Consider the following 24,014-nt stretch of genomic DNA (forward strand, 5'->3'; position numbering starts at 1 on the left):
TGTGGATATCCAGTTTTCTCAGCATGATTTATTGCCAAGGGCTCCTTTCCTCTTTGAATGGTCTTGGCTCCCTTGTCCAAAACCAACTGACCATATAAGTAAGGGTTTATTTGGGGGCTATTATATTCTACTGGCCTATATGTCTGTCCTTATGGCAGTATCACACCGTTTTGATTGTTGCCACTTTGTAGTAAGTTTTGAAGTTGGGAGGTGTGAGTCCTCCATCTTTGTTCTTCTTTTTTATGATTGTTTTGGCTCTTCAGGTCCCTTGAGAGACCATGCATTTAGGATGAGTATATTTCTTTAAAAAAAGGAAGTCATTGGGATTTTTTATAAGGATTGCACTGAATCAGTATATTAGTTTGGGTAGTACTGTTGTGATCTTAATAATACTAGGTCTTCCAATCTATGAACACAAAACGTCTTTATTTATGTCTTCTCTAATTTCTTTCAGCAACGTTTTCTAGTTTTCAGTATACAATTGTCCATGGTAAAATTTATTACTAAGTAATTTATTCTTTTGCTGCTATTTTAAGTGCTTTCTTAATTTCCATTTTAGACTGTTCTAGTGTATGGAACTACCTTTGCATGCTGATTTTGTATCTTGCAATTTTGGTGAATTCATTTTTAGTTCTATCAGTTTTTTTGTGGAATCTTTAAGTTTTCTACATTTAAGATTATGTCATCTGCAGAGATAATTTTACTTCTTCCTTTCCAATTTGGATGCCTTTCATTTTTTTTTAACTTAGGTAGCTTAGGTAACTTTTTTAATTTAACTGCTCTGGCTAGGGCTTTTTTTTAACTTAGGTAACTTTTTTAACTTAATTGCTCTGGCTAGGGCTTTCTAGTACTCCGATGAATAGAAGTGGTGAAAGTGGGCATCCACATCTTGCCCGTGATCACAGGGGTAAAACTTTCAATATTTCACCAATGAGAATAAGGTAAGCTGTGGTTTTGTCATATGTGGCCTTTATCATGTTGATCTACAGAAGTTTTTAAGTAAGCTGTATTATATTTGTCCTACTAAGAAAAAAAAAACTTTGAAAGTTGGAAATGATGTCTTCAGTAAGAGGTTATTCAGTATTATGAAGAGAGTTCATACAAAGCTCTGATAGGACAATGAGGCTCTGGAAAGCACTGGCATACAGCACAAAGCTTTGGGACACTGCATGTCCATACCTTACATGAAACTAGTCAGGCACTAAATTCTAGCTGCTGAAACCATACAATATATAGACATGTACACATCCCCTTCTGTCTTAGTCAGCATGGGCTGCCATTACAAAAATGGCACAGATTCAGTGATTTAAACAACAGAGAATTATTTTCTAATAGTTCTGGAGGCTGGAAGTGTGAAGGTCACGGTGCTAGCATGTTCCAGTTCAGGCATGAACTCTCACCTGGGCACGCAGACTGTCTCTGGATCTGTCCTCACAATCTCTCTTCCTTTTCTTAAGAGATCCACGAATCCCATCACGAGGGCTCCACCCTCAACTAACTAATCTAACCCTAATTACCTCCCAAAGGCCCATCTCCAAACACCATCATACTGGGTGTTACGGTTTCAACACGTGGATTTTAGAGGAACACAAACCTTCAGTCCATAACATGGACATGTTTCCGGGAAACAACGATGAACTAACAGCAATATTCAATGTAGGCACATACTAAATAAAGTTCAGTCACCTATCAGAGTGCTGAATAATTTAAGCCTCATACATACTTACAAAATTTGGAGACAAGTTATGTTTATAAAGCTGAAGAGTGGAATGAAGCAGGTTGGACACAAGACTGGACACCAATACTTCCTTTCCCAATTTATTATCTGTCATTCGTCTCTGGCTACTGGCCACTTGAACAGTCCATTTATCCATATCTGCTATAATACAGACAGCTTCTGCTATTGGTTCATCCAACACTGGATGCTGGAAAAAAGAATTCACCTTATGATAAGCAAATGAAGTTTTCAAATAAATGTTACCGAAAATAAGGCAAGGAAGAGATATTAAACAAAAACAGAATAAAAGAATATTAAATTCTGGTAGCTATTGCCAAAGAATCCTTGAGTGGAAAATGGAAATATTTAATTAACTCAGTAATAAATACCCTGAGATTCCTTATAGAAATCATTACTGGGGGCACCTGGGCGGCACTGATTAAACATCTGACACTGGTCATGATCTCAGAGTCGGGCTCCACACTCAATGGGGAGTCTACATGATACTCTCTCTCCCTCTCTCTCTGCCCCTCTCCCCCCCAACAAATAAATCTTAAAAAAAAAAAAAAGGAAAAAAAAGAAATCACTGTAGAGATTCACTGCCAGAACTTTGTACTCTTAAGTTTTTATTTAAATATTTTAACATTTAAACATTAATATTTAAAAAATAGATACAAAAAGAATTCACATGAGCAAGACATAGGTAAGGTTCTGTACTAACTATCCCAACTCGTCAGACATTAATTTGCTTGAACACCTCAAAGGCTATCATTTGATTACATGAAATACCTTGCTGCTTATATTCCCTGGGTTTTCCTATTTTACCACAATGTATATCCACAGTATGGCTAACAGCAATTAAAAAGGAAACAAATCGGGGCGCCTGGGTGGCACAGCGGTTAAGCGTCTGCCTTCGGCTCAGGGCGTGATCCCGGCGTTGTGGGATCGAGCCCCACGTCAGGCTCCTCTGCTATGAGCCTGCTTCTTCCTCTCCCTCTCCCCCTGCTTGTGTTCCCTCTCTCGCTGGCTGTCTCTATCTCTGTCGAATAAACAAATAAAATCTTAAAAAAAAAAATTAAAAAAAAAAAAAAGGAAACAAATCACCAGGTACTAACATGGCTCTCCAAGACATATGGTTAAGTCGGAAAAAAAGTCATTAAACACCCAGACACATGTGCACACATACACCCACATATGCATATTATCTCCATCCCAGTTACATTTTTTAAATTAATATCTGTATCTAAACTAGAGAAAAAAGAGAGAAAATGAATAATAGAAAAATAATAGAAAAATGTAAATACTCAAATCAGACTCTATCATGAAGATCTTTGTGAAGAAGTATGGAATATTAAGAGTATGAATAATGATGCCTTTTTGCTTTTATGTATCTTTATTCTGTTTGAATTTCTATCAGAAGCATTTATCTAAATGATGCTTTTATAATTAGAAAGTTTAAGGCACAATGAAAAATATTTTAAACTAACATATACAAATAAAAGGCCCATAGCTTGTGGCTGTGCCCCTGGGTTCTCATGGTTTATACACAAAGACCAAAACTGACAATTAAGTACAAAGCACCACTATCAAAAAGAAAAGATGGTGAAAGAAAGAAAGAAAGAAAGAAAGAAAGAAAGACAGACAGGAAGAAAGATCCTACAGTGCTTGATATTTCAACATCTTCCTATATTTGGTAAGCTAAGGATTTATTCACCACTGGCCATACAGAATAGCAGTAATAAAATTGAGATTAAAAACTGTGATTTGAAATACTTGCACCCAGTGGACTTTTTCCTTTCAACTTGTACTGTTACAATTTTATAGCAAAGAAAGTAGGTTTGCTCCTTGGCAAACCTAGGTTTGGCATGCCCAAAGGCTATCCCTTTGCCCAGTAAATGAACAACCACTACGAATAAGGCTTTTGGCTTGATGCTAAATAAACAAAGACAATGGAGCTCACAGTCCTGTGTGGGAGATAAAAATAAATACAACTGGCTATAAAAAGACATATGTGTAACAGACAAAACAGATATCAAATGCTTGGGTATCAGAGGAGGGCAATAATGGGTTCTTGTGTGAGTGGGAGTTTCACATTAGAAGTAACACAGGGACATAACATTTAAGTACGGATTGGACTGCTGATGAAAAATCAGAGAGGAATATGGATAATTCTGTAAGAGAGAATATCATGAGAAGACTTAGAGACATAAGTAGATGCATGTGACTAAATTAGTGAAATGTGATACTGTGAAGTGGTGAAGAATAGAAAGGCAAAGAAAAAGCCTGGAAAGATACACTGTGAAAACTTTCCATGAAACTCTATACTTGGTATTTGTTTTTATAAAATAGTACTCAAATATTTCTTATTCACCTCTTCCCAAGAATATAACATTTTTCAATTTATCAACTTAATTACTGAAATATAATTTTGGAAATGGTACAGACATCTAAAGATGTAAGGTATACTTTACATTTTTAAGAAACAAAATAACAGTAAACATTTTAATGTAAGTATTTCTATGGTTATAAAAGAAAAATAAGGCAGGAGGCGTGATCAAATAACCAAAATGGAAAAACAAACTGTTAAAGGCAGACACTACTTTCAAAAGCAGTAGGCATCTTTAGGAGATGATATTTATGAAGGGGGTACATCCATTATCCTCAAAAGGAAATGCCTGAACAGATAATGGGCAAACGACTACAAAATACACCTTGTTTAAAAGGTTACAAACCACTTTAGAAATTAACTTTATAGCCCTTCAATCAAAAGGCATGTGGCTAAGATTTCTCTTTTTTTTCCCCTTTGTTTCCCACAAGTCTTTATTTACATTCCAGTTAGTTAACATACAGTGTTAATATTAGTTTCAGGTGTACAATATAGTGATTCATCACTTCCATGCAACACCTGGTGCTCATCACAACTAGTGCACTCCTTAATCCGTATTACCGATTTCGTCTTCCCACCTCCACCCATTCCTCTCCAATAACTACCAGTTTGTTCTCTATAGTTAAGAGTCTGTTTCTTGGTTTGCCTCTCTTTTTTGTTTGTTAAATGGTTTATCTAACCAAAACCAATAAAAGCTACTTTTTGGTAAAGAAAAGGAAAATGGTTCCAAGTCAGCAGTCTCCCAAGGGAGAATGGCCTAAATACCAAGCTTATGATCAGAAATAATTAAAATCAAAATTGCTTTAGAAGTTGTTGAAAAGGGGGGGGGGGCAGTGCCAGTCATTCATTCTGACTGCTTGTTTTCAATGGACTGTCATATGCCATGTCCCAATCAGATAAAATTTCTGTTTAGACAATCCCAGTCTTTCTTTTCATCATCAACTTTTGGAAAAGAAAGCCTGTAACAAATGGGAGCATATTCTCAAGTAAGACCTTGTAGTGGCTTCCTCCACAATCTTTACTGAGCTTGTATCCAGCTTCAGATACTTCCCAGTCATAAAATGGAAGTAATTTATGTGAGAGAGAAACGGTAAATATAAAGCTTTATTTTTCTTAAACCTTCTTTTCTGAGTTTCATGACTTCCATAATACAAATTCATCCACAACCATACCAGCCTTTTTTCTCTCCGAGGCATTTCAGAATGTCAATACATAAATCTCTAATCTCTTCTCTAGCAGATACATACTCCCATATCTCCACCCCATAACAAAACCTGATTTTTCAGTTGCCTGCTAAGTATTCAAACATGGCCTCGAAACTGCATGTTTGAACTAAAAATGTACCAAATCAACTTCAGTGTACACTCTTCAAAACCAGCAAGTTTCTTCAATTACCTTTCAAAATAAAAATAAGACCCCAATGTTGCAGAGGGAACAGGCCTTAAAGACACTGCAAATTATAGATCAAATTGGTATTGCCTTTTGGAGAAGAAACTAACCAACATACATCAAGAACATGAAAATAATCTTAACTTTAAAACCTGGCCAATAACCACATTTCTGGGAATCTAGCCTAAAGAAATTATCCTAAATTCTTAAAACACAGAATAAGTATCAATGTTGATAATAACAGTAAAAGGAAGAAAAAGTTGAGCAACAGAGAATACAGTACCCAGAAATAAACTCGTGCATAATGCTCTGTTAACATATGACAAAGGAGCCAAGAATATACATACAATGGAGAAAGGATAAGCCTCCTTCAGTGGATGGTGCTGGGAAAACTAGACAGCCAGAGGCAAAAGAATGAACTGGATCCCTATTGTACACCATTACACAAAATTCAACTCCAGATTAAAGACTTGAACACAAGACCCAAAAACATAAAAATCCTAGAAGAACAAAGAGAGTAAGCTCTCTGGTATCAGTCTTGGCCAATGATTTTCTGGATTTGACACCAAAAGCCAAGACAATGAAAGCAAACCATCAGCAAAATGAAAAAGCAGCCTATGGAATGGGAGGAAATATTTGCAAACCACGTATCAGATATGAGGTTAATATCCAAAATATATAAGGAATTGATACAACTCAACAGCAAAGGGAAGAAAAAAAAAAACCTTAACAAAAAGATGGGCAGATAAATTGAATAGGCATTTTTCCAAGAAGACATACAAATGGCCAACAGGTACACAAAAATATGCTCAACATCACTCATCATCAGGGAAATGCAAATCTAAGCCACAATGAGATATCACCTCACACCTGTCAGAATGATGGTTATCAAAACAAGTATTGGCAAGGCTGTGAAGAAAAGAGAACCCTTGTGCACTCTAAGTGGGAATGTAAATTGCTGCAGCCACTATGGAAAACAGTATGGAGGTTCCTCAAAAAATTAAAAACAGAATTACCATATCCTCCAGCAATACCACTTCTAGGTATACATATATTCAGACATGAAAACAGGCTATCAAAGAAGTAACTACACTCCCATGTTCATTGCACCATTATTCACATTAGCCAAGACAGACACACCTAACTTTCCATTAATAACTGAATGGATAAAGAAGATGAGATACACACACACACACACACACACACACACACACACACACAAACACAGAGGAATAGTACTGCACCATGAGAAAGATGGAAATCCTGCTATTTGCAACAATACAAATGGAACTTGAGGGCATTATGCTACAGGAACTAAGTCACACAGAGAAAGACAAATACTGTATGATCTCACATACCTAGAATCTAAAAAAAAAAAAAAAATTAACAGAAACAGAGAAGAGATTGGTGGATGATAGGGGCCGGGGAGGGGAGGATGGAAGAAATGGGTGAAGTTGGTCAAAAGGTACAAACTTCCAGTCATAAGACAAGTAAGTTCTGGACATGTAATGTACAGCATGGAGACCATACTTAACAACACTGTATTGTATATTTGAAAGTTGCTAAGGGAATAGATCTTAAAAGTTCTCATCAAAAGAGGGGTGTGTGGGTGGCTCAGTCAAATATTTGACTCTTGATTTCGGCTCAGATCATGATCTCAGGGGTCTTGAGATCCAGCCCAGTGCTGGGCTCCTCACTCAGTGGGGAGTCTGCTGGAGAGTCTCTCTCCCTCTCCCTTTGCCCCTCCCCCTGCTCAAGTGCACACACTCTCTCTCTTTCAAATAAATAATCTTTAAAAAAAAAGTTTTCAGCACAAGAAAAAAATGTATAACTATATGAGGTGATGGTTGTTAACTAAATTTAGTGTGGTAATTTAATATACATATATTAAATCATGTTGCACTCCTTAAACTAATACATTATATGTCAATTATATATCAAAATAAAACTGGGGTAAAAAAAGTTGAGCAATAGGAGAATGGTAAGAAAAACTAAGCATATGACAAAACCTTAGTAACCAATAAACATTAGAAGCAATGTTTACAAAGTATGTTAATAATATGGGGAAATTCTCTTACATCAACCATTAAGTAATAAGCAGAATTCAAAACATTAAATATAATACCATATATATACAGTAGGTATACATACATATATACACATACATACACATGCATTTTATATACATGTATAACCCCTATAAAAATACATATTTATACATAAAAATGTAAATTTTAGTATTACTCTATAGCAGGAAAATTGTGGCAAATCTAGCTAAAAACAAAGTTTGTGAAAAAAATCACCAAAACCCTATATACATATCTAGCATATATAAAAAATGTGTATCTGTAAAAAATGTGTATATAGATAGATATAAAAGGCCCTAGTTACATATGTATACACACACACACACACACACACACACATGCACGCACACACATAGAATAACAATGACAAGATGTAAGACAGTACCTAATACATACAAAACACAACACAGTATAACTCTGGTATATAAACATTAATATCACTTTCATTACAGCCAAGGAAACTGAGGTTCTATAAGATTAAGTATCTCGTCTTAAGAGACACAGATAGGAAGTGGCCAAGTCTGGGTTTTATCAGATGCCACATACTACATAATGACTAGAAGAGGTTTTTACATTAAGAATGGCTGCTATCAAAAACTAATGATGTACTATATGCTGGCTAATTGAACATAATAATACAAATAAGTTAATTAAAAAAAAGAATGGCTGTCAATAACTGGTAGAGCTGGGAAAACTTGTTTAAGCTTTCTACACATTTCAATCTTTTATACAGTAAATATATATTTAATTTGGCAATAAGAAAAATGCCACTTTCTTAGAAACTGAGGAGAAAAAGAAAAGACACTCTACTAATACAGTTCAGAAGAATAAGATTTTATTTTTTTTTAAAAAAGTACTATCCTCATGATTTATCTACTAAAGGCTCCTATGGGGTTTTCCATGTACGCACATAAGAAATAGTTCTCGTGTTAAATGTGATGGTGATAAATATAAGCACACAATTAAAATCATTAAATATAAACTTTATACATCAATAGAGAAAAACGAATGATAAAAAAAATCCAACTGGTTAGTGCTAAGTCTGGTATTTTAGTTTTCACTTCTTCAAAATTTTCTGTGATCTCCTTTGATAGTAAAATATGTTATATAATTACATGAAAATATAAGAGGGAAAGACTAGAAACCAAATTACAAAAACAGAGGGCAGAAGACAGAAAGCTCTTACTTTTTACCATAGTGGAATGATTCCAAGAGCAACAGAAGTGAGACTACTAATATAAAAGTCTTGCAAGCTTTGTTAATGCCAATTTTGCTATTTTATTTCTATCGACCTTTGTTCATCTGTTTTAGAGACAGTGTTTTGTATATTTTGTATATATTAAGCACAGAAGCTTAAGAGCATTGCTGAAGAACAGGAGATCAAGACTGATTTCTAGCTCTGCCATCCCCTATCTAATGTAACTTCAAACAGCTCTCTGCGCTATATCTGAAATATAGGAATGATAAAAGTAAGTACCATAAAATTAAGTGAGGTATTACGTTTAAGTACCTGGCACACATTAAGGCTATAATAAAAATTAAATGCTTATTATTATTATTATTATTATTACTATTCCTCCTATTCCTAAGGTAAAAACCCTTTAAACTGAAATGTTTTGTCTTCAATAGGAGACAGTCACCCCTTGCAATTTCAGGCTTCCAGAGGCAACATTAAAGAACATAGTGTGTGCTAACGGGTATAGATGGTGGGGAAAAAAAAAAGAGACTGAACGACTGATATCAAGCATAAAGAAAGACAAGAGGGCACAAAGAGCATTATAGGGACCCACATCAGATTTCCTAACCAAGTATTTCAACAAATACTTATTGAGTACTCTGTCAGGCAATGGGAAGACAGAATTGAAAAAAAAAGAAAAAGAAAAAGAAAAAAGAAAAGGTTGCTATACTCTGAAGAACAAATACCATTCACTGATATAAATTCTTTCTGTGAAGCATTAAATTACTTCATTAGTATCTTCCTCAGGCATTTATTTTTTTATGTGTTGTACTATACTTATTCATATACGTATGTCCCTTACTTCCTCCATTACTGAGTAAATAACTTCAGGTCAGAAGCTATTTCTTTTTCATCTCTATATCCCTTGGACTATCAGCACCATGTTCAGAACACAGTATGTCAGTATTTATCTGACTGGTGTTAAAGGGTTGAGCAAGATGCCTTTTAAATATAAAGAACATGAGTTTTGATAAGTTTTCTTTCAAACTTTGTTTTTATCTAGATTTTTCTGAATTTCCCCACTATACAATAAAACACCAAACTTTACAACTTAAGATAGTTTACTACAAACACAGGAGATTTAAACCTTTCTGGATAATAATTAAGGGAATGCTTGCTCAATAAGCCATATTTTCTCACCCATGATTTCCCAATTGGCTTTCTCCATTCCTTTTTAAAAAACGTTGTTCTTGCAAGAGGAAAGGAGAAGGTTTTGTTAAAAAAAAAATTGTTAGAATGACACATGGAATTGAAGAAAGAAATAGAAAATTCAACAAAAGCTGGAGACTTCAATACTGCATGCTCAATAAACAATGGAACAACTACACAAAAAATCAGCAAGAATGTGGAAAAATCAGCAAGAACGTAAAAACCTAAAGGCTATCAACCGACTTGACCTGATATCTAGAGTACATTCCGCCCAACAACAGGCAGCTATTTTTTTAACTACACGTGGAACATTCTCCAGGATACACCACATGCTGGGCCATAAAACAAGACTCAGTAATTTTAAAAGGACTAAAATCATTCAAAGTCTGTTCTCTGACCACAATGGAACTAATTTAGAAAATAAGAAGAGGAAATTTAAGAATTCCACAAGTATTTGGAGATCAAAACATACTTCTACATAACCCATGGATCAAAGAAATGGCAAGGGAAATTAGAAAATAGAAAATATTTTGAAGTGAATGAAAATGAAAACAAAAGATTAAAATTTATGAGCTTCGGTTAAAGCAGTGCTTAGAGGACAATTTAGAGCTAAATACCTATGTGTGAAAAGAAAACTACTTCAAATTAATAACCTAATCTTCCACCTTAAAAAAGCAAACTATACCCACAGCAAGCAGAAGGGAAGAAATAATAAAGATGAGAATAGAAATTAATGAAAGAAAAGACAAAAAAAAAAAAAGAGAAAATGAGTGAAAACAAAAGTTGTTTTCCTTGAAAAGATTAACAAAATTAACACACCTTCAGCTAGGATAGGAATCAGAAAACAACTTCTATAAAGAGCCAGACAAAGAAAGTATTTTAGGCTCTAGAGGCTATAAGTTCTCTGTCTCGATGACTCAACCCTGCTCCTGAAGCAGGAAAACAGTGACAAAGTATATAAATAAATGGGTGTAATCATGGTTCAATAAAACTTAATTTAAAAAAGCAAGCCTATTCGTCCCATGGGCCACAGCCTACTCATCTTTGATGCATATGGGCCAAAAGTAACTATTAATGAAGTCAAGCCATGAATGAAATCTTCTTTGGAGTATTCTGCTTTTAGGAGGGGAAAAAAAGGAAAAGCACAGGTTACAATAATCAGGAATGGAAGAGGGGACATAACCAATGAACTTACAGAAATTAAAAAGATTATAAATGGGGGCGCCTGGGTGGCTCAGTCGGTTAAGTGTCTGCCTTTGGCTCAGGTCATGATCCTGGAGTCCTGGGACCCAGCCCCACATCTGTCTCCCTGCTCAATGGGAAGTCTGCTTTTCCTTCTCCCTCTGCCCCTCCCAGCCAATCGTGCTCTCTCTTCCTCTCTCTTTCTCAAATAAATAAAATATTTGAAAAAAAAATTTTTTTAAAGATTATAAATGTATGCTATGAACCACTTAAATGTAACTAACTCCTAGAAAGATAAAAATTATCAAAATTGACTCAGGAAGAAATGGAGAACTGGAATAGATCTAGAACAAGAAATTGAATCAGCATTTTAAAATATTCTCATTTTAAAAAAAGTCCAGGTCCAAATGACTTCACAGGTGAATTATAGCAAACATTTGGAGAAAAAATACCAATCTTCCAGAAACTCTTCCAGAAAACAGAGGAGGGAACACATCCCATCTCATTCTATGAGGCAAGTATTATTCTGATATTAAAGCTAGACAAATATATCACAAAAAAACTATAGACTGATATCCCTCATGAATACAGATTCTAAAATTCACAATAAAATATTAGCAAATCATATCTAGTAATATATAAAAAGGTGGGATTACCAGGTGGGATTTTTTTCCCTAGGAATACAAGAGTTGGTTAATGTCTAAAAATCTAACACATCTAATGTAACCTATCACATTAACAGATTAAGGAAGAAAAACTAAATGATCATATCAATAGGCACAGAAAATGTACTAGACAAAATGCCACATCCATTCATGATTTAAAGGTGGAGGGAACAAAGAAACTAGGTCTAGAAGGAAACTTTCTCCATTTGATAAAGGGCATTTATAAGAATCCCACAGCTAACATCATACTTAATAATGAAAGAGTCGATGTTTTCCCCTAGTATCTGGAAGAAGACAAAGATGTCCACTATTAGCACTTCTATGCAACACTGTACTGAAGAGCCCATACAATCAGGCTAGAAAGACAAAAGGCATCCAGACTGGAAAGGAAGATGCAAGCCTATTCATCGATCATGAAAGTGTATGTAGAAAAACCTAAGGAATCCACATAAAACTACAAGAACTAATAAAAGAGTTCAGCAAGGCTGGGGCACCTGGGTGGCGCAGTTGGTTAAGCATCCGACTCCTGGTATGGGCTCAGGTCCTGATTTCAGGGTCATGAGATCGAGCCCCATGTCAGGCTCCACACTCAATGCAAAGTCTGCTTAAGACTCTGTGGCCCTCTCCCTCTGCCCCTCCCCCACACGTTCCCTCTCTCTATAAAATAAATAAATCTTAAAAAAAAAAAAAAAGAGTTCAGGCCGATGATGGGTGTTAAGGAGGGCATGAATTGCATGGCGCACTGGGTGTTATACACAAATAATGAATCATGGATCACTACATCAAAAACTAATGATGTACTATATGGTGACTAATATAACATAATAAAAATTTTTTTAAAAAGTTCAGCAAGGTAGAAGAATATAAGATCAGTATACAAAAATCAATTGTACTTCTATATACAAGCAATGAACAATGAGAAAATGAAATTGAGAAAATAACTGCATTCACATTTAAGCATTTGCAATTTTTTGATATTATAAATGGTCTGATGATGAACATCTATGAATACATACAATACTTTCTGTATTTCAGATTCTATTTGTATAGAGTCCTGGAACTCTCTATATTTGCTTTCATGGTAACAGGTACAAACGTGCAGGTGCAAAAGTGAGAGATTAAGAGAACAATGATTATGTTACATAGTGAAATATGACCAAAAATATAAGGTAACTTGGTGGTTCTACCGGTTAACAAAATTCATTCTAAACAAATTCAAGAGCAGTGAAGGTAACTCACCTGCACAGCATGAGACAAATCAGATACCAGACACTGACGGAGCCTCTCGTCATTCCCAATTCCTTGAAGAACAAAGTCAGGCACATAAGATGAGCAGTAGCCCCCCAACAAGGACCTCCCAAAGTTGGCAATGTTGGGCTGAACAGCACTCACTTCAATTAACTTTGACCTGGAAGAAAGGCCCCAAAAGAAGGCATATCCGATTAGAAATAACATATTTTATCAATAAAAATATTTTTGGACTCTACTAGTCCATATTTCTAGTACCATCATTTTCTACAAAATATACTCAGTAAAATCATCCTTATGTAAAAACTGGCCTAAGTGATCAATCAGACCACAAAATACTCCTTCCTATCCAGAAAAGAAGGTGGATGAACAACTATGTAATGACGTGAGTATAAATCTTTCATAAAAGACATCCGGAATGCTGTCTCTTGTGTACATAATACATTCTTAATACAATCAGAAAAATGAAAACCATCATCCAAAACAAAGTAGTTAAGTATTAAATGCATCACAAAGCATGGAATATAACATTTCTCAAATATGAATCTTCCCTTTGTATACTTGACCCAGAGGATACATTTCCTATTTTCATTTTAGTCCTGGGCAAATTTATTTCTAACAGCCATTTCCCACCTTCTCTGTGATTACCTCTTTCTAGTTGTTGGGCTCAACACAAGTCCATATTTGGGGGCATAATTCACCCCTAAATGACTTGAAAACTCCTAAGCAGTAAGGAATCTGCTACATACAAACACGCTTTTCTTTAATGCCTTCACAGAAACTTCCTGGGGTGCCTAGGGGGCTTAGTCTTTCATCTTTCCTTAAAAACACACGGTAGTAGAAGACAATCTGTCCAGGACAATAATCTCTTCTTTTATATTAGTTACCACCAACCTTTAGAGACCATCTAAACAGAAGAATGGTACCTATTTACATAGGGTCTATTATAGGTTAAAACTTCCTACTTACCCAGGAAAAGGTATCTCATCTTCTTCTGCCCAATCTTCTTGCTCTCCTCCATAGTAACTGCTTACTTGTCTAGTCATATCATGACCTGTATCTTCACTTTCACTATCCCCAAGGGCACTATCTGAACTTTCATTTCTTGGAATGTCCCATTCAGTTCCTACAGCAATTTTTTTCTCTGAACTCTCTTTATCCCCATGGGGGACAAGAATGGAGAGTGTATCTCTTTGGTCCTGCTGAGGAAAGCAGGTTTTACATGAATCCTGGTGAACTGTTTCTACACATTTACAAAATTCACTGTTCTGTTTGCTATTTTTTTTACACAATCCTTTTGAAAATTCTAATATACAGCAGTGTTCTTTACTGTCTGTACTTGTTTTAACTGCAATAATATCATCAATAGTCCTGGTTTCAATTGAATCATCATTAAAATATTCATCAAATAAGCTCATGCTTTCTGGATCTGAATGATTCCAACAGGGAAGTTCACAGGTCTCTCCAGAAACCGTATTTGGTATATCAGACTCGCTGGATTGGTCCTTAGTTGTTTGTTTAGTTTCTTGATGCTGCTGATCAATAGACCCTCCTTCTTCCTTCAGTGGTTTGGTGTGGTGCCTGGTAATCTGATCCACCACTGCCTGACTCCTGAGTTCAGTATCTGAGTCAGGTGACATAGAATCTCCAATCAAGAAGGTAACCTTTGTCTGTGATGCTTCACAAGAAAATGCAGCAGTCACAAGCTTATCTGGAGGTTTTTTTTCCACAACCATTCCTGTGGATCTCAACACTTTGCCTGTGTGATTACCTGAACCCAGCAATTCCTCATCATGCCATGTTTCCTCTGCTGGCTCTAAGCCTGATTTTGACAAGGCACATTTGTCTACTGGAGCAGATCCTGTGCAAACAACTGTCTCTAACTTGGTATCAAGGCAAGTTCTTAATTTATCTCTGAACTGTTTAACACGAACAGCATTTTCTTCTTGGCAGTCAGAGGGAGAAATCATCCGACACTCATCTGAAATTCCTAGCAGCTCCTTAGAGCTGTTTTGAATGTCTTCTCTCTCTTGTTGTGAAACATTCTCTATATTTTGCCCAAGTAGTGGACGACTACAATATTTACAGCTACAATTAGGAGTCCTTGTTTCTTCTGGGTCTTTAAAGAGCAAACTGCTTTTGTTTCTATGCATTGTGATAAGCACATACTCAGATTCTTCTATTTCACCTTTCTCTAAAGTGGTAGTAATTACTGTGCCTGGCATAACGATGGCTTCATCTTCTCCATTTTCTAAAAGATGGGTTTCTTGAAGTTCCGAGCATCTTATAAAATAAGTAAGAAAATAAAGCAGCCTCTGGACCATGTCTTGTCGTTTGCCAACCACCACAGTCCTGGCTAACCGAACAGGAGAACCAATAGCGCCATACAAGTCACCTGCGATGGAAAAATCAGTTAATGGACACATCTTCTCCTCACATAGCCAAGCAGGCTGTTTCCAATGATCAGACACCTACTCATTGTATGAGGGCTAGTTCAGATTTTACTCTTAGTTCTTTAATAGGCGAGTGACTATTCAAGAGGATAGGATGAGATAAATGGTATTTACCAAAGAGAAAGGTGAATAGAGGAGTTTTCTAGTTTCCTCTTTAAGTAGCTCCTGTGGTTCTGAAACCTCAACCAGACAGTCAATTGTGAAAGTCACAGTGACCAAGAATATTCTCTGGGCCAGGCCTCATGCAGAGCACTTCGCTGGGGCAGAAAAGTACTACTTAAAGAACTATGTGCAAAAGGATTCTATAGCTGCATCTAATGCAGAGAAGAGAAAGCACAGTACCTACTGGGGGGCAAGGAGAAAAGGGAGTAGTGGTAGAATGTGGAGCAGAACTGGAGTAGTCACATCACACACTTGACCTTTCTTGATTAAATCACATCCCTGAACTTTAACTGTTGTTGCCCTACCCAGGACCCCAAACTATGTTTTTAAAAGCCCTTCTATTTCCTAGAGAGTTGGGTACTCAGAAAAGACAAAAAAGGACGGAAGAGTGAGACCTATTCTGAGTAAGAGGAAAAGAAAGGGCAACATATTCAGCGATGTGGTTCATTTTCACTTTTGTATCCACACTAGACACCAACAGCCATTACATAAGAAAAGGGCAATGGGAACCTAAGAGTTATCAATGTAATTTCTGTATTTATGCTATAGCTCAAATTAGATGAAGAAAAAGGTGTCAAAGTACACTTAAAAATAGAGAATACAAAGCCATTAATTTAAATTTAATTCAGTTTTAGCAAGTTGTCTGTATACATACTTTAAAGCCTAACTCCCACACTTTTTAAAGGAACAAACATAAATAAGTCTCAGATAAATATAGGCTAGAGACAGTATTATGACAATTTTTCTCCTCTGATTAATACACTGGCTCTAATGCCATCATGCCACTGTTCAAAACTATTCCTAAGGTTCTCATGAATCACCAAATAAACTGAACTGCTTTGATGTTGCGAGTCTTTCCTGACAGGTTTCACTTTACTTTTCCAGTTTTATCTTCTTATAGTTGCACTTTTTTTCATTATTATTCACACTAAGTCCCACTTAAAGCAGACTACTTAAACCAGAACACTGAATCAACTCAGCACTCTTAACACTTAGACCCCTTTCCTCATGCTATGTGCTTGCCCTTTCCTCTGTTTCTCTGCCAGTCCAAAGCTTCCCACCCAAGCATTTATCCCTTGGGCAAAAGTAAGCTTCCCTAACTGAAATTTCACTGAACTTTTCATTTCTCTTATAGTTTCTCTTATAGTTCCTCTTTAAAGTATCATTATTGTCCTCATATTTATTACCTTCAGTAATAAACTGTCCACTTCTTTTTTTTAAAAGATTTTATTTATTTATTTGAGAGAGTGCATGCATGCACAGCGGGGAGGGGCAGAAGGAGAGTGAAAAGCAGGCTCTGTGCTGAGTAGGGAGCCCACAGAGGGGCTCAATCCCAGGACCCTGAGATCATGACCAGAACCAAAGGCAGACACTTAACCTACTGAGCCACCCAGAAGCCCCTAAACTATCCACTTGTTTGTTTGTTTTTTTAAAGATTTTATTTATTTGAAAGACAGAATGAGAGACACAGCAAGAGAGAGCACAAGAAGGGGGGAGTGTCAGAGGGAGAAGCAGACACCCCGCTGAGTCCCCTGAGACTCCAGGATCACGACCTGAGCCAAAGGCAGTCGCTTAACTAAGCCACAAAAGGGCCCTAAACTGTCCACTTCTTGAGGCCAAGAACTGCATTTCATCTTAATATGCTCCAGTGTTCTTAGCACAGGGCCTTATATATGTTATGCACTCAATTAATGATTGTAGAACTGAAGATAAATTTGAAATGTCCAAATAAATAAAATGCCACTGAATTACTTGATTTGAAAAAAAAACTAAGTTAATACCCATAATGGTATGCTACCCAGCATAATAAAAGCATGGACTATTACTATAAACAATATAGGAAAATCTCAAAAATAATTATGTTGAATGAAAAATGTCAGACCCTGCCCCAAAAAAGCATGTACTATATGATTCCATATATATCTAGAAAATACAAACTAACCTATAGCGATAGAAAGCAGACCAGCAGCTGCCTGGGTATGGGGTGGTGAGTGGAAGGTGAATAAGGAGTGGGGAGGAACAGGAAGGTGGGATTACAAAAGGGCATGAGGAAACTCTTGGCAGTGATGTTTACCATCTTGATTTTGGTGATGGTTTCAGAGGTATTTATATTTTGACATACATATCAATACTTACAAAATTGTATATATATACATGTTTGCTATGTGTCAATTATTCCTTGATAAAGTAGAAAAAAGTAAAGGAGGGATGGAGAGGGGGAAGAAAGAGAAAGGGAGGGAAGTTACATGAATAAGCTACATGACAACTTGCCTGGCAAGCTCACTCATCAGCACAACCTAAGAGAAGTTTCTATCAAGTCATCAAAATGTTCTTGTTGGACTCCTCCCCCATGACCTAATAGCAATAGAGTAGGAGCAGGAGTAACAGCAGTCCATTTACCAGACACTGTTCTAAGCACTTTACAGGTATTCTCTAATTTGTCATAACTTTATGAAGTATGTACTATATATTTTTATCCCCAAATTATAAACAAAGAGACAGTAACTCACGTGTGGTCTGCCTCGACTCACATCTTCCACTTTTAAGCGCCATGCTACAATGCCTTCCCAATGACTGTCAACTCATCAACTATCCCTTCTCTCCTTGGTTACCCATTTATTTAACAGGGCCTCACACTAAGGGAAACATTTTCCAAAATTACTGAACAAACAAGCAAAAGTGGAAAACAGAAACCTCAATGACTGCTTCTCAGTTAACCAAATTTATTTTAGCCATCATAGATGACTGTGATTCATTCTTTCTAGGCAAAGTACATAACATAAAACACCCTAAATACCCTGACATGAGTAAATCAGTCACGATCCTGCTTCTCTAGCTCTCACTGCAGTTGTGTATCTAGAAGAAACTGATATTAGACTTAAGAAGGAGATGGGACAATTTAGCAGACATGAAAAGGACAAGAAAAGAAAAAGTGCTTTAGAATGGAGGAGGTAAAAGAGAACATCTTATTTCTTAATTTCTGTTTTTGCTATAAAATAACTCCAGACAGCTACACAAAAGTCTGTGTTATGCATAAATTTCAGACTACATACCTAGTTGCGCCCAAAGTGGGTTATATGGATGAGTTTTTGCCAACATGTCCACACTCTGAGAGGAATGTTTTTCTAAAAATATTTTTATAGGTGGTTGTCCATTTGGCATGACCGTTGGAACCCAGGCAAGATGATTGGTCAGAACTGCAGTAATGAGTGCTGGCAAGAATCTGAAAATAAAACACATCCTATCAAACTCCAGTCTGCCTTCATTAAACCTAATGTAAAATGCAGCAACAGAATAAAGCAGAGAGAGTACATACTCTCATGTGCCCAAACAGCATAAAAAAGGTAGAGGAAAGAAGAAAAGACAGGCATATCACCTGGATGAAAATGAAAATAAAGTTTCTGGTTGGATAGAAGTTTAAAAAAAAAATCCTTAAAATAAAAACAGTATTCACACACAGCTGTATCTGATCATAATTACAAAGCAAAAATGCCATTTTACTTGAAAAACTGGTTTCTTTTCAGTGTTTAATCTACAAAATTAATGAATCAACCAACAGGTCTATACATTTCCAAATTACTGAGTGGGAAAGTGAAAGAGAGTATTAAGCAAACTTTGTCTACCATCAAAAAGAGTAAAACCTCTAAATTACTCATCTGGATTCTAGGAATTTGATGAATGATTACAAGCAAACAGTATGATAAAATATCACATTAAATATGTATCATTGGAATCCTGGCACCACTTCTTCTTCTTTTTTTTTTTTTAACTTATTTTCTATACAATGAAACTGTGTAAGTGGATGCAATTCACCAAGAACTGGGAAGCCTCAGAGAGTTCTGTAAGTTGTCAGAATTTTAATTTAACACATAAAGACCTTTTTACTGTTTTTCATTCATTTCATTCATTTTACTGTTTTCTGTGGCCTTCATCCATATCCTATCTCTTAGTTATCTTTTAGAATTCTGTTTTGGTTATTAATAATAAGAAATAATTCCAAAAAAACAGTTAATTATTTTGCTTTTGTAACTGGGTTTGATCACAATCTAGATATCGAGTTACAGTAAATAATATCTAAGATATAAAGAGAGACAATGAGAGAAAGCCATACTGATTTTTGGAAGCATTTTCCATTAGAAAAGTGAACTCCTTCATGAAACGATGGCAAAGCTGGTTCTTTTCTGGAGTCCCCGACATCATTGTAAGCCAGACAGGCTCTCCAATTCGTGGCATTGTATAAAGATTACAAATTGTTGTTCTAAAAAGAGGAAAACACATTATGAAATTCATAGTTCCCAGAATTACATACTCTTAAAGTTTATGTTACCAGTTTGGGCCTCACAGGTAGATTATTAAAGCTTTCAAGAGGACACAATGAATCAAGTCATTCCTTCTTTGTCACCAGCACAGTACCACAGGAAATGTTCTGTACATGAACTCAAAATATGCTGGTTCTGGTGCTGGCCCTAGCCCCAGCGACTGTGTGCCCTAGGATAAATTACTTCCGTATTTTAAGCATAAGTTTCCTCCACCTGTACAATGAAAGCACAGGACTGAATAATTTCTAAAGCCCTTCGTGCTCTACATTTCTAAGGTATATGCCATACTTAAATATAATGCAAGTTATCAACAACCTAAAAAGAAAAATTCTGAATTGGATAATAGCTTATCTATATACCCACTCAAAACAATAATTTATCAGCACCATTTTGATGCCTGTGCTGAGACTCTTTTGGAAAATTCTGAAGGATGATGAGGACACTATATCTGTATACTGTATTTTATGACTCTCAACCTCCTAAAGTTTTTCCTTCAATCAACAGAAGAGAGCATTCTGCACAATTATGATGATGCTTTTCTGGCTGTCTCTTGCATTTACTTAGACAATGGCTTGCACTTTCTCCTTAAAGCTTCACGGATATCTTTAAGATATCAATCATTTTCCTTCTATATTAATATCTATTTAGCCAATTCCTATACACTCACTAGATTAAGCAACTCCTACAAAGTTGAGGCTTAAGGAACTAGTTATCTCTTGGAAGAACAAAACAGTGCTGTACTTTCTACTCTCTAGAACTGTGCTATATGATAGAACTTTGGGCAAAGATGGGAATGCTCTTTATCTATGCCATCCATGATGGCACCCACTAGCCATATATGGTTACTGAACACGAAATGTGGTCAGTTTGATGAACCGAATTTTAAATTTAATTTTATATAAATTATCCACATGTGGCTAATGGCTACTATATTAGAAAGTACAGCTCTAGAAAGTTCTCTGAGATCTCTGCAAGCTCTAATACCTACTTCAGCAAAACTCTCAACACCTAGAATCCAAAAAAAGAAAAGAATTCTGTCTGTAACAAGTTTTATTGAATCTTGATCCAGTATGAACATGATATTATTATATTATTAATGGATAAAAGTGATAAACACAGGTCACATTAATGAGTTCTTGGTAGGGCATAATATCATGGTTGAGAACTTTAAAATAAATAAACAAATTAAAGGTATTTTGTAGAGAGAAATATGATTTGAATATCAACTAGGAATATATGAAAATGCTAAATGCTAAAGCCTATTAAGGATGTCCAGATAAGATGGAAAAGCAAACACCAGTGTTTTACCTCCTTTCTGTTCTGATGTCTCAAAGGAACATCAGCTAAGGATTTGAAAACAGATAAATTACTGTAACAAATAAAAATGGAGAGTAATCTTATTTAAAATTTAAACTACAGATTTAATAAAATTGTGCAATCCAAAACATAAGAGAGGAATGTTAAATGAAGTGGTAAGGTAGATGAACATATGGGTTTATAGTGCTCAAAGAAGGGGATGTGTACATAAGGAAGCTAATCTGCTCCAATGACACAAGAAGAGGCTCAGGATTCACAGGTTCCTAGTAAAGTTGAGGGCAGGAGTTATACAGGACTATAAATTGGGAGATAAATTCAAGGTCTGTAAATGGTGGTGACCCCTTTCTATAACCTATTTTCCCAAAGAATGACTAGACAGAAGAGCAGACGTAGCAACTGACTAGAGAAGTAACACTGCCCAAACTCTTCCTGATATTTGAATCCTTCACAGTATATAAACATATACAGTAAATCTTGTGGCATTAAAATGTCATGGGAAGAAGGGACTGCAATTAGGAGAAAAAGATGTCTTAAATATGCCCCTTCAGGAAGTGATAATGAAAACAGGTTGAGAAACACCACCCTAAAGTGAAGTTCTCCAGTCTGTACCTAATTATATGCACAGAACTCCCAACCCATATTTTAGTACTTTGCTCTCAACTATGCATGGGCAACCACAATATTGATATAGAGGGAAAGCCTCCAAGGATAGAGGGACACAAACAGAAAAACAGGAACATTCATACACTCACACAAAAGGACTCTGGAGAAAACTAAATAATACACTCAGAAAAACGGAACCATGAAAGAGATATAAAAGATCAGTCAAGGAATGCCAGTTACTAACAAAAAAAATTCAAGAGGGAGAAGACAGAGGAAAAGAGATAATCAAAGAAAGTAGAAAATTTACCAGAACTGAAAAACAAGCTAATGCCAGAGCTATACTGAAGCTAAATGACCAATGGGCAGGTATAAAGTCATGGCAGGAAATAAATATGCTACAAAATTGATAAATCAAGAATAGCTGCATTAAGTATATGCTTAATAATGTGGAGGTAAATAACAAAAGAAATAGGTAAGAGAACAGGGATGGAAGAGATAGGATAGAGTTCATTTTTTTTTTCATTATTAGATTTCTGGGCATGTTTTGTTTGTTTCTTAACCATGTAAGTATACTTTCTGATTACAGGAAATACTGGATACATGAATGAATGAGGTGATCAATTCGTTTTCCATGAGTTTCTTAAGCATATTTGTGACTACTACAAATCCATGTGTCATAGGTCAGAGCCAGCTCCCTAACATTAGTATAGTGGTCCACTGAGGACATTAGCTTTAGAGTTTTGGTGTTTAAGGCTATGTACTATGACCTCAGAGCATATCAAATGCAAAGGCGGCGAACAAATTATGCAATAGTGCTTCTCATTATATGCAACTCTATGTTGTCATCAACAATCAAGAACTAATAGTGCTTTCTTCTCCCCTAATGATTATTCCCTAATTTTCAGTGGTAAGCAAGAATTTTTAATCATTTGACCCTTTATTTTTCCTGATTGACCCTAAAGAATGAAAGACTCCTTTAATTGGAAGGGAACTGTGGACCTGATTTAGTTTTCTTTGATATGCACAGAGCCTGAGTGAGAATCCAAGAACCTCATCTTTGCTACATGGCTCCTAACTAAACATGCTTCCTGTTTCTCTAGGTTTCATGGCTTCTGCATGCATGTGAATCATTTCCTTCCTCTTCTCAACTACCCCAAAATCATTAATCATCTCGTCTCAGATAATCACACACTTTAAAAATTAACTAATTTGCTAATTTTTTAATAACAACTTAATTTTAAAATTAAGTATGACAGAATCTCATTATTTGCAGTAATGTTCTGTAAAGCTGATGCAAACAATGAATTAGTGAACAATGAATCACTGTTCCTAGGGAAAATGCATGGTTAGCTTCCTATGAGTCTCTCAACATTTTTGTCAGCCCTTCAATACATAACCTTGTTTTATGTGGGTTTCTGTTTAAAGACACCTTATTTAATATACTACTGATTCATTAACACTTAATTCACAACCAATCGCACTATGACTTATGTCTGAATGAAGCTTACATGTATTTTCTCTGTAACGTACCTCATTGCTTTCTTGCACTTTGGAACATTAGAAAGCATTTCAGCAGTATACTTGGGGGTGATTTTTAACAGCAAAATCACTAACACAAAGTGCAAAATGCCAAAACAAAACAAAACAAAACAAACCCTGCCACTAAATACATGTCAATAGGATACTTGTTTACAGAATGAGTGCTGAAAACAAGAAGGCAAAGCACTGTCTTGTTCAACTTCATCTAGGAATGTATCAGGCTACTCAAATTTCTCACTGCTCTGCACATGTTACAAATAATCATAAAAGCACTGTGAGTATATTTTGAGGCTATAAAATTTCAGCAAGTAGGTGAATTCACAAATACACAATCTATATATAATGAAGATCAAATGTATAAAGTATTTCTACTGACAGACCTTTCAATAAAAATTCTAAGAGTTTATAAAGCATTTTTTTAAGTTTTATTTACCTGGGGGTGGGGGCAGAGGGAGAGGGAGAAACAGACTCCCCATTGAGGGAGAACAGGACCCTGAGATCACACTCTGAAGTGAAGTCAGACACTCTACCCACTGAGCCACCCAGGCACCCCTTATAAAG

General features: G+C 35.9%; 1 protein-coding gene across 2 annotated transcripts in view; it reads right to left on the reverse strand.

Annotated features, from left to right (window-relative positions):
* Positions 1–24,014, reverse strand: part of FNIP1 (folliculin interacting protein 1) — a 151,308-nt gene that overhangs the window by 7,643 nt on the left and 119,651 nt on the right. For both annotated transcript variants that reach the window (XM_002912891.4, XM_002912892.4), the window contains 5 exons: positions 19,787–19,933; positions 18,729–18,898; positions 14,030–15,455; positions 13,052–13,220; positions 1,728–1,925 (listed from right to left, as the gene is read on the reverse strand). In XM_002912891.4, the coding sequence (XP_002912937.1) occupies positions 1,728–1,925; positions 13,052–13,220; positions 14,030–15,455; positions 18,729–18,898; positions 19,787–19,933 (2,110 nt within the window). The remainder of the gene's footprint in view (positions 1–1,727; positions 1,926–13,051; positions 13,221–14,029; positions 15,456–18,728; positions 18,899–19,786; positions 19,934–24,014) is intronic.

Source organism: Ailuropoda melanoleuca, chromosome 3, assembly GCF_002007445.2.
Source record: "Ailuropoda melanoleuca isolate Jingjing chromosome 3, ASM200744v2, whole genome shotgun sequence".
In the NCBI taxonomy this organism is placed as follows: domain Eukaryota; kingdom Metazoa; phylum Chordata; class Mammalia; order Carnivora; family Ursidae; genus Ailuropoda; species Ailuropoda melanoleuca.